General features: G+C 32.4%; 2 protein-coding genes across 3 annotated transcripts in view; one reads left to right on the top strand and one right to left on the bottom strand.

Annotated features, from left to right (window-relative positions):
- Nucleotides 1-16,072, bottom strand: part of LOC114325900 (phosphatidylinositol 4-phosphate 3-kinase C2 domain-containing subunit alpha) — a 285,129-nt gene that overhangs the window by 32,241 nt on the left and 236,816 nt on the right. The window lies entirely within an intron of this gene.
- LOC114325901 (uncharacterized) lies at nt 1,742-15,370 on the top strand. The gene is made up of 2 exons (XM_028274049.2): nt 1,742-1,948; nt 14,396-15,370. The coding sequence occupies exons 1-2, from the start codon at nt 1,828-1,830 to the stop codon at nt 15,220-15,222; spliced, it is 948 nt and encodes a 315-aa protein (XP_028129850.2). The 5' UTR covers nt 1,742-1,827; the 3' UTR covers nt 15,223-15,370.

Here is a 16,072-nt window from a genome sequence, read left to right as displayed (position 1 = left end):
CAAAACTGTCAAAACGTATTGTCGAAACACCATGAAACAAAAGAGAATGTCAAGCTTTTCTCAAATGTCAATAGAAAAAAAAACTATTAAAATATCTCCAACACATTAATAAATTTTACGATGATGTTATAACCCATTTTGCTACGTCCAAAGAACATAGACTAAAGTTAATTTATAAACATGTTTAGGTTCTAAATCTATGAGAAAATACAAAAAGAAAACAAATAAAAATAAAAAAAAAACAAAAACCAAAAACCTTCTACGATGATTGAAGCCTTTTAATTAGATGGTATACCTATCTGAGGAGACAAAAACCTTGCCTACCTTGTCCCTAAAGCCACGAGCCGCCACTGGTCCATTGAAAGAGTGAGCAAATTTAAATACCTGGGAACGTGGCTTTTTGAAGACTGGGCATCGGACAGGGAAGTAAAATATCGCATTGAGCAAGCTCGACAAGCTTTCGTAAAATTCAGAAAGGTACTGACCTGTTCAGAGTTCGATCTTCAACTGAGACTAAGGTTTACTAAGTGCTACGTACGGTTTTTGCTGCTATATGGCGTAGAGGGCTGGACACCCAAAACGAGGGATATTGTGACATAATTTTGTCACCCGACTGTTTTCAGCTCCTTGCCTATTTATTAAATTTAAAAGAACCCTTTTTGTTTACCGAATTTGATTTATGATGCATTTAAAAGGGGTACCTTTTTAACCTCGATATTTCTAGAAAATGTTTATTTGATATTTATGTAAATAACCCTTCGATTGTTATTCTAGAATACGTTGAATTCTTCCGTAATAATCTTTCTTATTCTGGAACATTGTAATAATGAATAAATAGGGGTTTTTGGAATTAGTAAGTCAGTGGTGAATTTGAATACGTCGGTGTACTGTGATATGTATCGAGCGCGATATATTTTTGTAATTATAATTATGTAGATAAATCATTGGACTTGGTGTAATATATAAATTAGATATTGTAGTTTGTAAAATAAAAGATATAAATTCATTGTTTTTCATTTGTTTAGTTGTAAGTTATTAAAAATAAATAAAGTAAACTAAAATTAAACATTAGTGCCTAAAAACATATATAATAAAATAGTAAAGTCAACCGCGTAAAGTCAATTTTGTAACAAAATAAACAGATTAGAAGCTTTCGAAATGTGGCTTTATCGCCGTATCCTAAAGATACTATCGACGGCGAAAGTTACAAATGTAGATGTCCTTAAAAGAATCAACCAAGAACGCCAACTTTTCGAAACCATCAAGAAAAGGAAAACGTCGTATCTAGGTCACATTATTCGAAATGAAAAATATCAGTTCCTCCAACTTATAATAGAGGGTAAAATTTAAGGCAATGTCCTGGCTTTGAAACATAAGGCATTGTACAGGGATTAACGACATACAGTCTCTGATACATATTGCAAGAAACAGAGTTAATGGAAAATGTGATCGTTAACATCATCAAGAATAAGAAGAATCATCAGTATTAAATTTATTCAGTCATATACGATGTTAGCGTATATGACGTTATTAGAATAACAATATACACAATTAATATTTTTTGACTTCACGACGCAAGACAAGTTTTTATATTGTAGAATGGCATTTATAGAACAATTGACTTTTTTGTATTAATCCATATGTAACGATTAAATGATAGATGGCAAATAATTATTCAACATCAATTAATCATTAACAGAGATAAATATTATCAATATCGTAATCTTTATGTTGAGATAATGTAAGCCGTGAAATGTTTGTATCATTTAATCTACTATTTTACAAATGTGACAGATCGTTTCTCGTGAATATTAAAAAAGTGAAACGATGGGTTTATTTAGAGGGTTCAAGGCGAAATTTACAAGAAATTCTAAACCTAAAAACAAAAGTGGGGAAGTAGTTGTGCCTTTAAATTTCCGAATAAAGACTGAGTTTGATTCTCCGAAACGTAAGTAACTATTGTACGTGATATATATTTATATGATTCTTGGTAATCACGATTACCTGTAAGTAAAAAAAATTATAGTCTTCCAAAAATTTTGAATCAGGTGATACTTATTGTACAAATTTAATAAACTGTTTCTATTGGTAACAAGTATTGTAGAGACTCTAGAATGCACATAACTTCCATTATTAGAGTACGATTCGGGCACGCATGTCATCCAAGGCACTTATTTAAAATACAGGTTTTGGATAATGATAAATCTAAGCATTGTGGAGAGGAAAGTGATTTAGATCATTTATTGTCTGGTTGCACTAACATACAGCCTACCCATCTAAACTAATAAATGATTTATTAAAATGTAAAGTAGCAGCTCCTTGGAATATACTACATTTATTATCACTTGGCTCTATAGATGTATCTTCTTCTTCAGCCTTAAGTACATACATATTCCAACTTTGGATATAGACCTCCCCAATTCAATCCAGTGTTTTCTATTTTGCGCCACTTGCTTCCAGTTATGTCCTCTAATATTCTTAATGTCATCAGCCCATCTAATTTGTGGCCTTCCTCTGCTTCTCCTTCCTAACCATGCTCTCCATTGTTGTATTTCGTAGTTCCATCTTTTATCCTTCAACTAGATGTAGATTGTAGATGTATACAACCCTTTAATTAACTTTTTAAAAGATAGCAAATTATGATTATAATTATCTTTTTTTATATATATAATCATTTATTAACAATCAGAATTTCATATTCTCTAAGTTAATTTGATAACAAGTACAATAACAAAAACTATAATATTGTACCCTAATATGGCGTTATTAGGTACATCACCCAGCGGTTTCACCTCAGTTTCAGCGAAGATCTATGGGCCATAATCTTCGCAATCTTCTGTTGTTTATTGGCTGCAGTAGTGGTAATATTAATTGGTTGGGGTGGCCTTCCAATTTCTCGTGGTATCTGTTGGCTCTATTCTGAATCACTGTACTGACTAATAGACTAAGAGCCGCTATAGGTGAAATTTCTTAATCATTTTAGGCACGACGGGACCCTATAACTTAAATAGTAGAATCTAAAAGAAAATGTTTGAGCACTGTGCCGTCACTTTTCAGTGGCACATGCGTCTACAGTGGCGCATCAAACTTTCCACGTATGGACGGGATACATAAATTAAAAAATACCCTCCCTCATTACCAGAATTTCATTTTTTTCATTTTTTTAAGTTCTATGTGATTAAGGCATAAGATTCATCGTAATTTTAACCCACCACCCCCTTCTCCCTGCCCCCACCATCAAAAACTTTATTTTTCGATTTTATTTTTTTTTGGTGGGATGCAATCAATTTTAAAATTTCAAAAAATTCACACGCATAGTTAAGGCTTTTATAAAACACGTCTATTTTTATAGACCTGTAGGTTGAGTGTACATAACCTCAAAAAATTTTTAAAATTTGTTTTTTGGAAAAAGGTATATAACTTTTTTTTGGGGATAGCTGCAGATCTAATTTTTTCTTAGTCTTGTGTATTTTATCAAACACTATATTTCTAATTTTTTTCAGATTTTTCTGTAACGCTGGTCACCTTCAAAAATCCAAAAAAAAAACTGTTTTTTAAGGGGGTTTTGGGGGGTTTGAACGTGTTTTTCTGATTTTTAAATATTCTAAAGGACTCAGTTACTTCAAGTTATATATAACCTATAAAAACAAAATTGATTTGATATATTATGAAGTCTATAAAATAGGGAAAATCCCCCAAAACCCCCCAAAAAACAGTTTTTCGGATTTTTGAAGGTGGGGATCCTTACGGAAAAATCTGAAAAAAATTAAAAATATAGTGTTTGATAAAACACACAAGATTAAGAAAAAATTAGACCTGCAGCTATTCCTCAAAAAAAGTTATACGCTTTTTTGAAAAAAAAAATTTCTTTTAATTTTTTGAGGTTATGTACACTCTACCTATGGGTCTATAAAAAATAGGCATGTTTTATAAAAGCCTCAGCTATGCGTGTGAATTTTTGAAATTGTAAAATTGATTGCATCCCACCAAAGAAAATAAAAACGAAAAATGAGTTTTTGATGGCGGGGCTAGGGGGAAGGGGGTGGTGGGTTAAAATTACGCTGAATCCTATGTGTTAATCACTTAGAACTTAAAAAAATAAAAAAAATTAATTCTGTTAGTAAGGGAGGGTAACTTTTAATTTATTTATCCCGTCCATAAGTGGAAAGTTTGATGCGCCACTGTCGACGCATGTGCCACTAAAAAGTGACGGCACAGTATTTAAACGTTTTCTTTTAGGTTCTACTATTTAAGTTATAGGGTCGCATCGTGCCTAAAATGATAAAGAAATTTCACCTATAGCGGCTCTTAGTCTATAACGGGATGTTAAGGTCTCTATGAAGTGTTTGGTTGGAAATGTACCACGGGTTATTTGCGATGGTGCGTAGAATTTTTGATTGGGTTCTTTGGATTATTTTTGTATTTGATTTGCTGGCACAACTCCACAGTTCGATCCCGTATGTCCAAATAGGTCTGATGACTTTTATAAATGAGCAGCTTGTTCTCAATTGAGAGTCGAGATTTTCTACCAATAAGCCAGTTAATTTCTTTCACTCTCAACTCAATTTATTTTTTCTTCTTCAAAATATGTTGTTTCCAGTTTAATTTAGAATCCAGATGGAGCCCCAGGTATTTGACGATATTCTGTTGGGGTATGTTGACTTGATTAAGGCTAATATTTGGGCATTGGTCTTTCCTCAGTGTGAAAGTTATATGTGTTGACTTAGTTTCATTAGCTTTTATCTTCCATTTATCTAACCACTGTCCGATTTGGTCTAGGTATTCTTGAAGTTTTAATACCGCAGCTGTTGGATCCTCTTCAGTTGCAAATATTGCTATGTCATCAGTGAAAGTTCCAATGGTGGTTTGTGGAGAAGTTGGTAAATCGGATGTGTACAGTACATAAAGAAGTGGACCCAGTATACTACCTTGTGGGACTCCTGACTGAATTTGTTTCAAATTCTCTTTGATTTAGATATGATTTTAATAAATCAAAGTATTTGTTGGGTAGAGAGTTTTTGATTTTATAAAGTAATCCTAGGTGCCATACCTTATCAAATGCCTGGATGATATCCAGAAAAGCAGCTGTGAAAACTGTTTTGTTTTAAACCCTTTGAATAACTTTTATTTCTTTTGTGTCTGGTAGGAAGTCTAAGCAAAAAAAATCTATCAGTATTTTCATATTATTTTAGATACAAATATTGAATGGGTTGCATATGTGAGTCCATATTAAATATAGTAATGAAACACAGACCTACTCACAATCATTTAATTATACTTTGACGACCGGTTTCGATCTCTACAATATACAGATCATCTTCAGGTCGGCGTTACAAGTAGTTAAATGATGCCGTTACAAGGATTGCGTTGCAACTTAGTTGTCATATTAGTACGTCCAAATTATGCTAATTGGTTTGTTGGGATAGTGATAGGGTAAACAGACATGTTACGTAGGTTAAAACACAGTAAGATTTCGAATTTGGAATGGATCCTGAAGGAAGATGCGTATGTGAAACGGGTGATGTTTTGTTCGAATGGAGAAAGACAATGCTCCAGGGGTTGCCTATTAATTGTAGCAAAGTATGAAATGTTATTCTAGACTCTTGTACAAATGTGATGGTCTTAGCTCGTAGATGTTATACGATGCGGGCAGAGGTCAAAGCATAGGAAATGACAAATATGACAAAATAATTTCTTTTAATTTCTATACACTTCATAGTTTCACAGTGTATGGCACTTACTACTTCATAATATTATAATGTTATTATTATACTTATGACATCCCTCAGTTAATTTACTGAGAACAACACATCTTAAATTAGATTAATTTATTACAACAATTTCCTATTTGTCATTTCCTATGCTTTGACCTCTGCCCGCATCGTATAACATCTACGAGCTAAGACCATCACATTTGTACAAGAGTCTAGAATAACATTTCATACTTTGCTACAATTAATACGCAACCCCTGGAGCATTGTCTTTCTCCATTCGAACAAAACATCACCCGTTTCACATACGCATCTTCCTTCAGGATCCATTCCAAATTCGAAATCTTACTGTGTTTTAACCTACGTAACATGTCTGTTTACCCTATCACTATCCCAACAAACCAATTAGCATAATTTGGACGTACTAATATGACAACTAAGTTGCAACGCAATCCTTGTAACGGCATCATTTAACTACTTGTAACGCCGACCTGAAGATGATCTGTATATTGTAGAGATCGAAACCGGTCGTCAAAGTATAATTAAATGATTGTGAGTAGGTCTGTGTTTCATTACTATATTTATTTTAGATACCCTTCAGTCTATTCTTATTTAAACGATTTGATATTGTTTGTCTTCTGATTTTCTTTACGTTAGGTCCATGATCTGTGTTTATTCGGTCTTGCTATCTATTGTTCTGGGGTAGTCTCGCTCCTGCTGGTCTTCCGTCTCTTACAAATTTTGAGTATTCTATCGTCCTCCATTCTCAGTCGGTTTAAGTTCCAGCTTTGTCCGCTCTCCAAATTTATTATGTCCTGTATATCGAATTGTTAGCTTATGTGCCCGTTTCTTACCCTGTCACACCTAGTATTCCATACTATATATCTTAATGTTTTCATTTCGGTTATTATTAGGACCTGTTTTATTTTTTTTTATCAGCTCCCGGTTCAATCGAGTATGTAGGTACTGGTGATTGCAGTTTTTTGTTTTTGTCGTCAATCCCATATGCTTATTTCTCCATATTACATCCAAACAGGATGCTGATTATGTCAAAATTAGAATCGAAATAGCTAGGACTATCTTCTTCAAAACGAAAGCACTATTTTGAATAGAGATCTGAGCCTGATTGCTTGATGGTATGCCATTAAATGGTACGTATTATCTACACTGTTGTAGGGAGTTCAGAGTTAGACATTAGTAAGAACGATAAACCATATCATTTCTGGATTGTTTTGAGATGTGTAAAAATACCATCGATCGAGAGAGTATCAACGAGTGATCATGATCGAGTGTTGGAAAGAATGAATGAAGGAGCTATTGACAACAGTTAAGCGAAGAAAAGGCTAATTTTGGCCATATACAGGGTGAGTCATGAGGAACTGTACATACTCCTACCTCGTATAGAGGCTCCTATGGGGAATAACAAATGACCATTACAAAGTGTCTGCTCCCATTGTTAAATAATATACAGGGCGAGTTGTTAATTTTTACAGAAATTTGTATTCGTTATAATTTTTGAACGGTCAGATCGATGTCTCTTATTTTGGTCAATCGTTACACCATTACCATCTAATAAATTGATTTATTCAAACTAGAAAAAAATCAGGTCCGGCGTTAAAAAATTAGTTCATTTGGGTCTTAGAAAAAATTTCACCCTGTATACGCTTTTTGAAAACTCTAATATGAATTTTACAAATTAGACAAATAGGCAATTAAAATGGCATATTTATTTTTTTCCCATACGATTACAGTGGAACCTCGATAACTCGGATTAATCGGGACCGCGGCCGATCCGGGTTATCGAAAATCCGGGTTAGCCGGAGAGCATGGTAAAAATTAATAAAATACGGTATACTTATAGATAAAGTCCGTTATAATTAAAATAACATGAAATATATATGCACAGTACACATCTAACTTACCTATAATAGTTGTGTAGAGTATAGTATAGACAGTATAGAATAGAGTATTGTTCATTTCTAGGTAAAAAAACTCAGTCAGTTTCGGCTGTGTCAATTTCGTCTGCCATCGGAACAATGTTATGTTATATAAGAACAGTGGCTCTTTCATTGTTTAAAAGACCATTGTTTAAAAAATAATTTTTTAAAAGACAGTTGGAAATAAATAAAGGAATAACAGGTGCCTGTTGTTTGCGATAGCCCCAGATAATTAACATCGCTCTGCCGCCGCCGCCGTGTACCATGAGTCATTTTCACTATCGTATATTTCAAATTACACAAATACCCATTATCTCTCAAACATTATATTATGGTCGAAGCGAAGTTTTATCAATGAAACTCGATATTTTTAAGACACTCCAGAAGAGGCTACAGATAAAATGTTTTAACATTATACATACATTTTTATTGTTGAAATGTTTGTCTGATGAAAATCGGTCCGGGTTAGCCGGACTTCCGGGTTATCGGGGGCCGACTTATCGAGGTTCCACTGTACTTAATTTTTTATAAAAAAATCAAATTTGACTATGAATTAAAAGTTTGGTAAAGTGAACATAGATTTAAAAAAATTAACTTTTATTACAAAAATTATTTTTTTTAAACAAATATTTAATTTATGTTACACCCAATCAACTGATTTATTCAAACTAGAAAAAATCAGGTCCGGCTTTAAAAAATTAGTTCGTTTGGGTCTTAGAAAAAATTTCACTCTGTATACGCTTTTTGAAAACTCTAATATGAATTTTACAAATTAGACAAATAGGCAATTAAAACAGCATATTTATTTTTCCCCACTACTTAATTTTTTATAAAAAAATCAAATTTGACTATGAATAATTAAAAGTTTGGTAAAGTGAACCATAGATTTAAAAAATTAACTTTTATTACAAAAATAAATTTTTTTTTTGTACAAATATTTAATTTATGTTACCACTCAATCAACTGATTTATTCAAACTAGAAAAAAATCAAGCTCGGATTTAAAAAATTAGGTCGTTTTGGTCTTAGAAAAAATTTCACCCTGTATACACTTTTTGAAAACTCTAATATGAATTTTACAAATTAGGCAAATGGGCAATTAAAATGGCATTTTAATTTTTTCCTCACACGATTATTTAATTTTTCATTAAAAAATCAAATTTGTCAAAACCGGAATTTTAAGCTAAAAATCGCTAGAACTCTGTTCCATTTTAATATTTTTTTCTGAAATTTTTACAGCACATATCTCTTACCATTGTGAAGACTATGAAAATTGTTGTAGACTTTCAGTCTTCTTCTCGCAAAAGTTATGAATTTTTAAAAATAAAAGGTGCAGATTCGTGAATTGCAAAGTTAAATGCAAAAATTAAGTGAAAAAATTTAAAATTTTAATTCAAAGAGAAGTGTTATGGGGAGTTTTAAATCTAGACGTGTTATAGAAAAAAAAATGGTGAAACTTTTAATTTAAAAAAAAACGTTGTTTAATTTTTTTTATTTTTATGGTAAAATTGCGATTTTGACAAATTTGATTTTTTAATAAAAAAATTAAGTGATCGTGTGGGGAAAAATAAATATGCCATTTTAATTGTCTATTTGTCTAATTTGTAAAATTAATATTAGAGTTTTCAAAAAGCGTATACTGGGCGAAATTTTTTCTAAGACCCAAACGAACTAATTTTTAAAGCCGGACCTGATTTTTTTTCTAGTTTGAATAAATCAGTTGATTAAGTGGTAATAGTGTAACGATTGATCAAAATAAGAGACACATCGATCTGACCGTTCAAAAATTATGACGAATACAAATTTCTGCCAAAATGCGAAACTCGCCCTGTATATTATTAAACAATGGGAGCAGACACTTTTTAATGATCATTTGTTATTCCCCATAGGAGCCTCTATACGAGGTAGGAGTATGTACAGTTCCTCATGACTCACCCTGTATATCTGTTAATATGCAATATTTTTTGTCTGTAGTATTTAAGATTACCTGTTTAAACAACTTTTTAAAAGGTTCAGATAATTTTTTCAAGATCATTTTTTATGTGTTTTAGATAAGTGATCAGTATTAAATTTTTTTCGGATAATCTATATAAAGATTAGTTTAACAATTCTGAGGATATCGGATTAAGCACTTGTAACTAAACAATAAGTAATCAACTTAGTAAATTTTCATTTAATATAAACAGTAGTGGTAGTTTATTTATGTCTCCAAAAAGAAGTGTTTGGCGTTGGTCACCATTTTTAGTCCACGATTAAAAATTATACTGCGCATGCGGAGGGGGCATGCCTTAAAATGCTATTTAGATACAAAACTTTCCCATTCAAGCTGAATTTTGCTGAGAATGTCAATTGCCAATGTCAATGAACCGTTCTGTCGAACAAAACGACCGAGGCAACTGGCGATTTTGAATGTCTGTTACGTGACTGAAATCAATTTTTTAAATAATTGTATCAACTCGACGGTCAAAATCAGATTGTAGGTTTTGATCAGATTGTAGGTATTATCGACAAAAATCAAAAAGTGTTGCAAAGGTAAAGAGTGCAGCTTTAGTATGCATTTTTTGTATTTTGTCATACAGAAGTCAGTTTATATTTTATATAAAGCTGATAAATAAATAAACGTCGCGAGATTTTTGTCATTTTTTACGATTCTTATAAGATCATTGCTAGAGCCTGGTTTTCAAAACAACATTAAATTTCGATTTTCAGTTTTGGCTACAAACATTTGAAATAAACCTAAAAACCGCTGAATTTAAACTTTCACGTTGTTCTGAAGCTATTTCCTTGTGGCATATGGGAAATAAGCCACAATTGAATTGAAAAAAGAATTTTATTAACGTTTCGACGCTCAAATCGAGTGTCGTTGTCAAAATACAAAATACTACTAAATATAAACAAAAATGTTGTTGCTAAGTAAAAAATTCTTCTAATAATTTATTTAATCTGACTCATTTATATTGGCAATTCAGACATATTACTCCGGTCAACTTACACATCCGAGGGTACAAAAATCACCATCAAGCTGAAAATTGGCAGGATTGTTCAAAATACCATCATAAATGAAATCTAAAAAGTTCTCACAAATCCGACCCCGAGCTAAAAAATTTACGCGGGGTCAAAGGTCACCAAATATAGTTTTTAACAATTTTCAGCGAAACGGTAAGTTTTATCATAAAATTAGTTCTAACAAAAAATGTAGATTAGATAATTATCTATAAAAAATGTCTTATTACTTTTTTTCGTAAGAGCCACCGTTTTTGGGATACAACGATTCAAAAAATTGTAATCGTCATAATATGCGCACACGTTTCCGCACCACCTTTGAGGTAGTGCACTTAGCGCGTTTTTTAACGTGGTTTCCCCAGTAGGCCTATTCCCCGGATCTGTTATGATTCTGTTTAATTTGAAGCTGTTGAATAATTGATATTGGCAAGGGTTAGAAATAATAAAAGTTATAAAAAGCGGTATAAATTAAAAAAAAAGGGAAATTCATCCAACTGGTTCATAATTTTCTAATACTTCTGCTTTCTCTTCTCCTTATTCTTCTTCTTCTTTTTCACCTTCTAGTTCTTCTTCTTCTTGTTCTTATTCTTTTTGTTCTTCTTCTTGTTCATCCTGGGTGCAAGTAAATCGCCCCAATAATGACACATCGCATGGCTCTTCGATAGAATCAAATGAATCCTCAATTGTTGGTGATTCAACATTGGAGCACGACCGGTTTTGACAATTAGTGCATGCTAACGAACAAAACAGTCCAACTTTTCTGCAACCACATTTAGCGCTACATCCCTTTTTACAGTTGCAAAAATTGTGTTCAGGAGTTTTTCAGGCGCAGGTGGGAGTAAAGTTTGAATTGGTTCTAATGAACTGTAGACTAATTTCCATCCCGTCTTTTGGACCTAGCTGATAACCAAGCCACACTTGAAATTGGTAATATACTCGAAAAAGATGTTGATGAGCATCCGCTGAGGTTGGAGGAAGACAAGATAATTGCACTTGTTTATTTTTAAAGAAACATCCATATCGAAACTTATCTAAGCACGTAGTTTTTTTAGGCGCTCCATACATAGAGAGAAGAAAGCTAATTCCGTTTTAAAATAACTTCTTCTGGAGTTGAATTATTTTTTTTAAACTTCAGCACATTTAAGTAAAATTAGGTTTAACACGTATATTCACTCCGGAGTAGTACTTAAGACTAATTAATACCTCGAGGGTGTCATCTACCTGAAGGATTTCGCCACCCAGGAAGATAACGATGTAATTTGCATAATAGTAAACAAAATAAATTTGCATAAGTTTATTGTATATTTAAATGTTTATTAGTACTTAGAAATAAACATTTTGCCTAGAAAGTTGGCTTTCATTAATATGTTCAAACCCTTCTGGGAAAAGAATAGGTAGGGTGATTAGATTAGCCGACGTACCTATAGAGCGTGTTTATTCCGACAAAACCCCTCTTTACAAATTGAATAAGACGCCTAAGTAAGAAAAATTATTATAAGTTAACGCTTTGTCATATCAATTTATTATTTTTGTTGGGAATAAGCCGTAAAATTGAAATATTTCTTATTACTTTCGCGTTATATTCACTTTGTAACGATTTATTTGTTGGCACTGCAATATAATACGGCTTATACATTGCACCCCTCGGTAGACCGCAAGCTGTATAGTAGAAACATTATCTTATAATATCTTATATTGTATTATTATGTGTAATATAAGTTAAGTTGACCGATAGAATATTCAGTGATGTATATACGTGGTGTACTAATAATACATAAATATGACGATTAGAACTCTTTCAACTCATTGAATCGTATCTAAAAAACGGTGGCTCTTACGAAAAAAAGTATTAAGATATTTTTTATAGATTATTTTTTTCACCTGTCAAATTCTGACGTTTTTGCTTTTTCAGCCAATCACCACGCGTCGTTCTAGCCAATCATTGAGTGTAATACTGATAAAACAGCCTCTTCCTTGATAAAACAGTCTCTTCCCTGATAAAACTTAAGGTACCCTAAATTTCACATAATACGTACATACCTGTGTTTACTAACTTAATTTATGAACAGCCCTGGTACATAGATATTTTAAAAACACTAACCACGATATACTCAAATTTTCTACAGTTTTTATTTTCAAAATAAATTAGTTGTCTTAAAAAAAATACATATTGGTTCACAAAATACTCTTTTCAAATACCACTCGTCCTCTAAATTTTGCTTGATAAATTTTTTCGTTTTCATACTTAAACTTCTTTATTTAGGGTAAAATCACTCAAACAAACCGAAATGGATAAAATCACTCGTCCTTCAGACTCGTGATTTTATCATTCGGTTTGTTTTCGTAATTTTACCAAATAAAGAAGTTTTCGTGAAAACAAAAAAATTTATCGATAAAATTTAGAGGACTCGTGGTATTACCTTTGATTATTATCTGATCTACATATTTTTTACAACTAATTTTATGATAAAACTTACCGTTTCGCTGAAACTCTGTAAAAACCATATTGGTGACCTTTGACCTCGCGTAAATTTTTTAGCTCGGGTCGGATTTATGAGGACTTTTTAGATTTCATTTATGATGGTATTTTGAACAATCCTGCCAATTTTCAGCTTGATGGTAATTATTGTAACCTCACTCCTATTTTTGAGTCTAACTAGACCGGTCTATATATTATACATTTTAAAGTAGAAGACTTTAAAATGATATTGCTTACCTTAGCTTAGTACCATATCTTTATTTCAGTACATAAATTACCTCTCAACAACTATTGAACTAATTTTTCTTCGTTATTGATATTTTATGGACTTACGGTATTTAAATATTTATTCTTCTTGATATAGTAGTCATGTTGTGACTGGCTGATTGACATAAAGTCCATGCCATTAAAAACAAAAAAAATTGCCAATATTTATAAGTTGCATTCCTGGGACAACTTTACTGAAAGATAGTTCATTCGATTACATGAAATTTTTCCTGGTTTCCCTTGTGATTTACATGGAATCTCTAACGCGAGAATTTTACTGTCGTCATTGCATTTGGTTGTCTTTTTAAAGACAGATTACATGCTATGATTTTTTTGTGACGGATATTCTTGAGTTGGGGCTGATTTCATGTAATCGAATGGACTATCTTTCAGTAAAGTCGTCCGAGGAACGCAACTCATAAATATTGGGAATATCATTTTAAAGTCTTCTACTTTAAAATGCATAATATATATTATGTCTGAATTGCCAATATAAATGAGTCAGATTACATAAATTATTAGAAGAATTTTTTATTTAGCAACAAAATTTTCGTTTACATTTAGTAGTATTTTGTATTTTGACAACGACACCCGATTTGAGCGTTGAAATGTTAATAAAATTCTTTTTCAATTTAATTATGGCTTATTTCCCATATAAATAGTTAATTAAACTTTCACATTACAAACATTTTCGTCGAATGCACAGTCTGATCAAAATATATCGAATGTACGTAGAGTTGATGCAAATGTTATTTAAAAAATTGATTTCGTGCGCGTACCAGAAATTCAAAACCTCCGGCCGTTTCAAGAGTTGTTTCTGAGAGAACGGTTCATTTTACCCAAAAAGTGCTAACAAATATATTTGTTCAAAATTATCTCAGCTACATTTCTTGTTTGCAACATTTTTTGCTACGGCTTACGGCTGGAGTAATATTACAATAATTCTAGAAAAATATTAAAGAATAAAAAATATCTAATTTTTGCATTTTTTTATTTTAGCTCCAGATCCTGTACCAAATCTAAGACCAGCTCTTCGGACTACCAATTCTAGGTACAACAGGCCTATTCCTAGATCACAATATTTCGAGGAGACCTCCAGAGCAATCCAATTAAAGTTACAGAGTACGTCTTTAACAAATCTACCAGCAGCAACAGCTGAAGAAAAAAAATCAAATAATAAAAAATCCTCCATTGAGCACGAATACGAAGAGCCAATATCGCCACCTCCCGTTCCACATTCGCCACCTCCGGTTCTAAATTCGCCGCCTCCAAATGCAAATCCAAGGATAAATAATGTAAATCCGCTTGCAAATTCAAGAATAAATAATGTAAAAGAAAAACGTCTAACGCCACCTACTGAGGATGAATACTATAAATCAAACTCTATGTATACCCCAACTAAATCATTTAATATACCATACGCAGACGATGATTACGAAGAAGTAACACCGACAGAAGAGCCCTCCACTTTGATACTTATGACTCAGCATTCTGATTCGTCATTAGCTTCTTACGTGAAGACTCCCAATACGCCAGAAAATTATTTCAAAAATCAGTCGAAAGTATTCGACTTTCCTTCAGAAACTGAAGAAGATTTTAAGGTAAACGTTGTTAACCACGATTTATCTAACTACGTGTCAGAAGACGAACTTACTCAAGATGAAGAAGAATATCAAACACGAGAAGAATCCGCGTCTCAATACCCGCGAGCATCATACAGCAGTCAAGCGACGAATTTATTTTTTGGCGAATCGGAACCTGTTATACAAAGGCCAAGAAAATTACGTTTGAGAGATGTGACAGAAACCGATGAAGATGACTGTTAACAATAGCTATAAGGAGATTTTCGTACTAAATTCATTTTTCTTCATCCATCATCTGTTCATTATGTGGTCACAGTGTGGTAAATAAAGGCAGAGGTTGGTATTTAAACTGCCTTTTTGATATTTAGTTCAATAAATTCATATCAACATCTTCGGTTTAACATTATATTTGTAACTATAAAACGGTGGCGAACCACAACTACAGTCGGAAAAATGAAAGAATACCCATGAACGATCACATCAATCACTTATTTTGTATTTGCTGTCTTTTTCTATAAATAACGTTTGTTTGTTATAGAAAAAGATAGCAAATACAAAATAAGTGATTGATGTGATCGTTCATGGGTCTTCTTTAATTTTTCCGACTGTATAAACAATAACAGCACTGGTCTATCTAACAATATTTCGACATACACACGTCTACTAGCAAATACGAGCGTGAATGTCTTACACCTGCTTCTGGTCAATGTTTTAAACGCATGATCACGAAACTTTCACGGCCAAGTTATGTTTTATGTTTTACTTTTGGTTAGTGGCTTTGAATGAGTTTAATAACATTATTATTCAGAATTAGGTGTGGAACATATTTGATATTAAATGTATTAAGGGTGATTAATAATTTACCACAACAGCTGTAAAGAAATCTACTAGTAGAGGAGTATTGTAATCTTTAAAATATTGTAATGAAAAAAAGATACCTCGACACCGTAAGGTATAAGAGGACGGCTTAAGTAAGGAAGTAATATTGTATTGATGAATATATAAGTTAACTGCAATGACCATTAGTATTTTGTACGTAGGGACTTTCAGAACTTCATAAACCTCTGAAATACGCATGACAGAAAAAACGAAT

The sequence above is a fragment of the Diabrotica virgifera genome, chromosome 6, assembly GCF_917563875.1.
Source record: "Diabrotica virgifera virgifera chromosome 6, PGI_DIABVI_V3a".
NCBI classification, from domain to species: domain Eukaryota; kingdom Metazoa; phylum Arthropoda; class Insecta; order Coleoptera; family Chrysomelidae; genus Diabrotica; species Diabrotica virgifera.
Note: the sequence above shows the minus strand (reverse complement) of the source record. Positions and strands in the feature narration are given on the sequence as shown.

Excerpts from the sequence above, each read along its gene's own strand:
- LOC114325901 (XM_028274049.2), top strand. The coding sequence starts at position 1,828 with ATGGGTTTATTTAGAGGGTTCAAGGCGAAATTTACAAGAAATTCTAAA. Across the intron at positions 1,949-14,395 it reads TGAGTTTGATTCTCCGAAAC|CTCCAGATCCTGTACCAAAT; the intron begins GTAAGTAACTAT and ends TTTTTATTTTAG.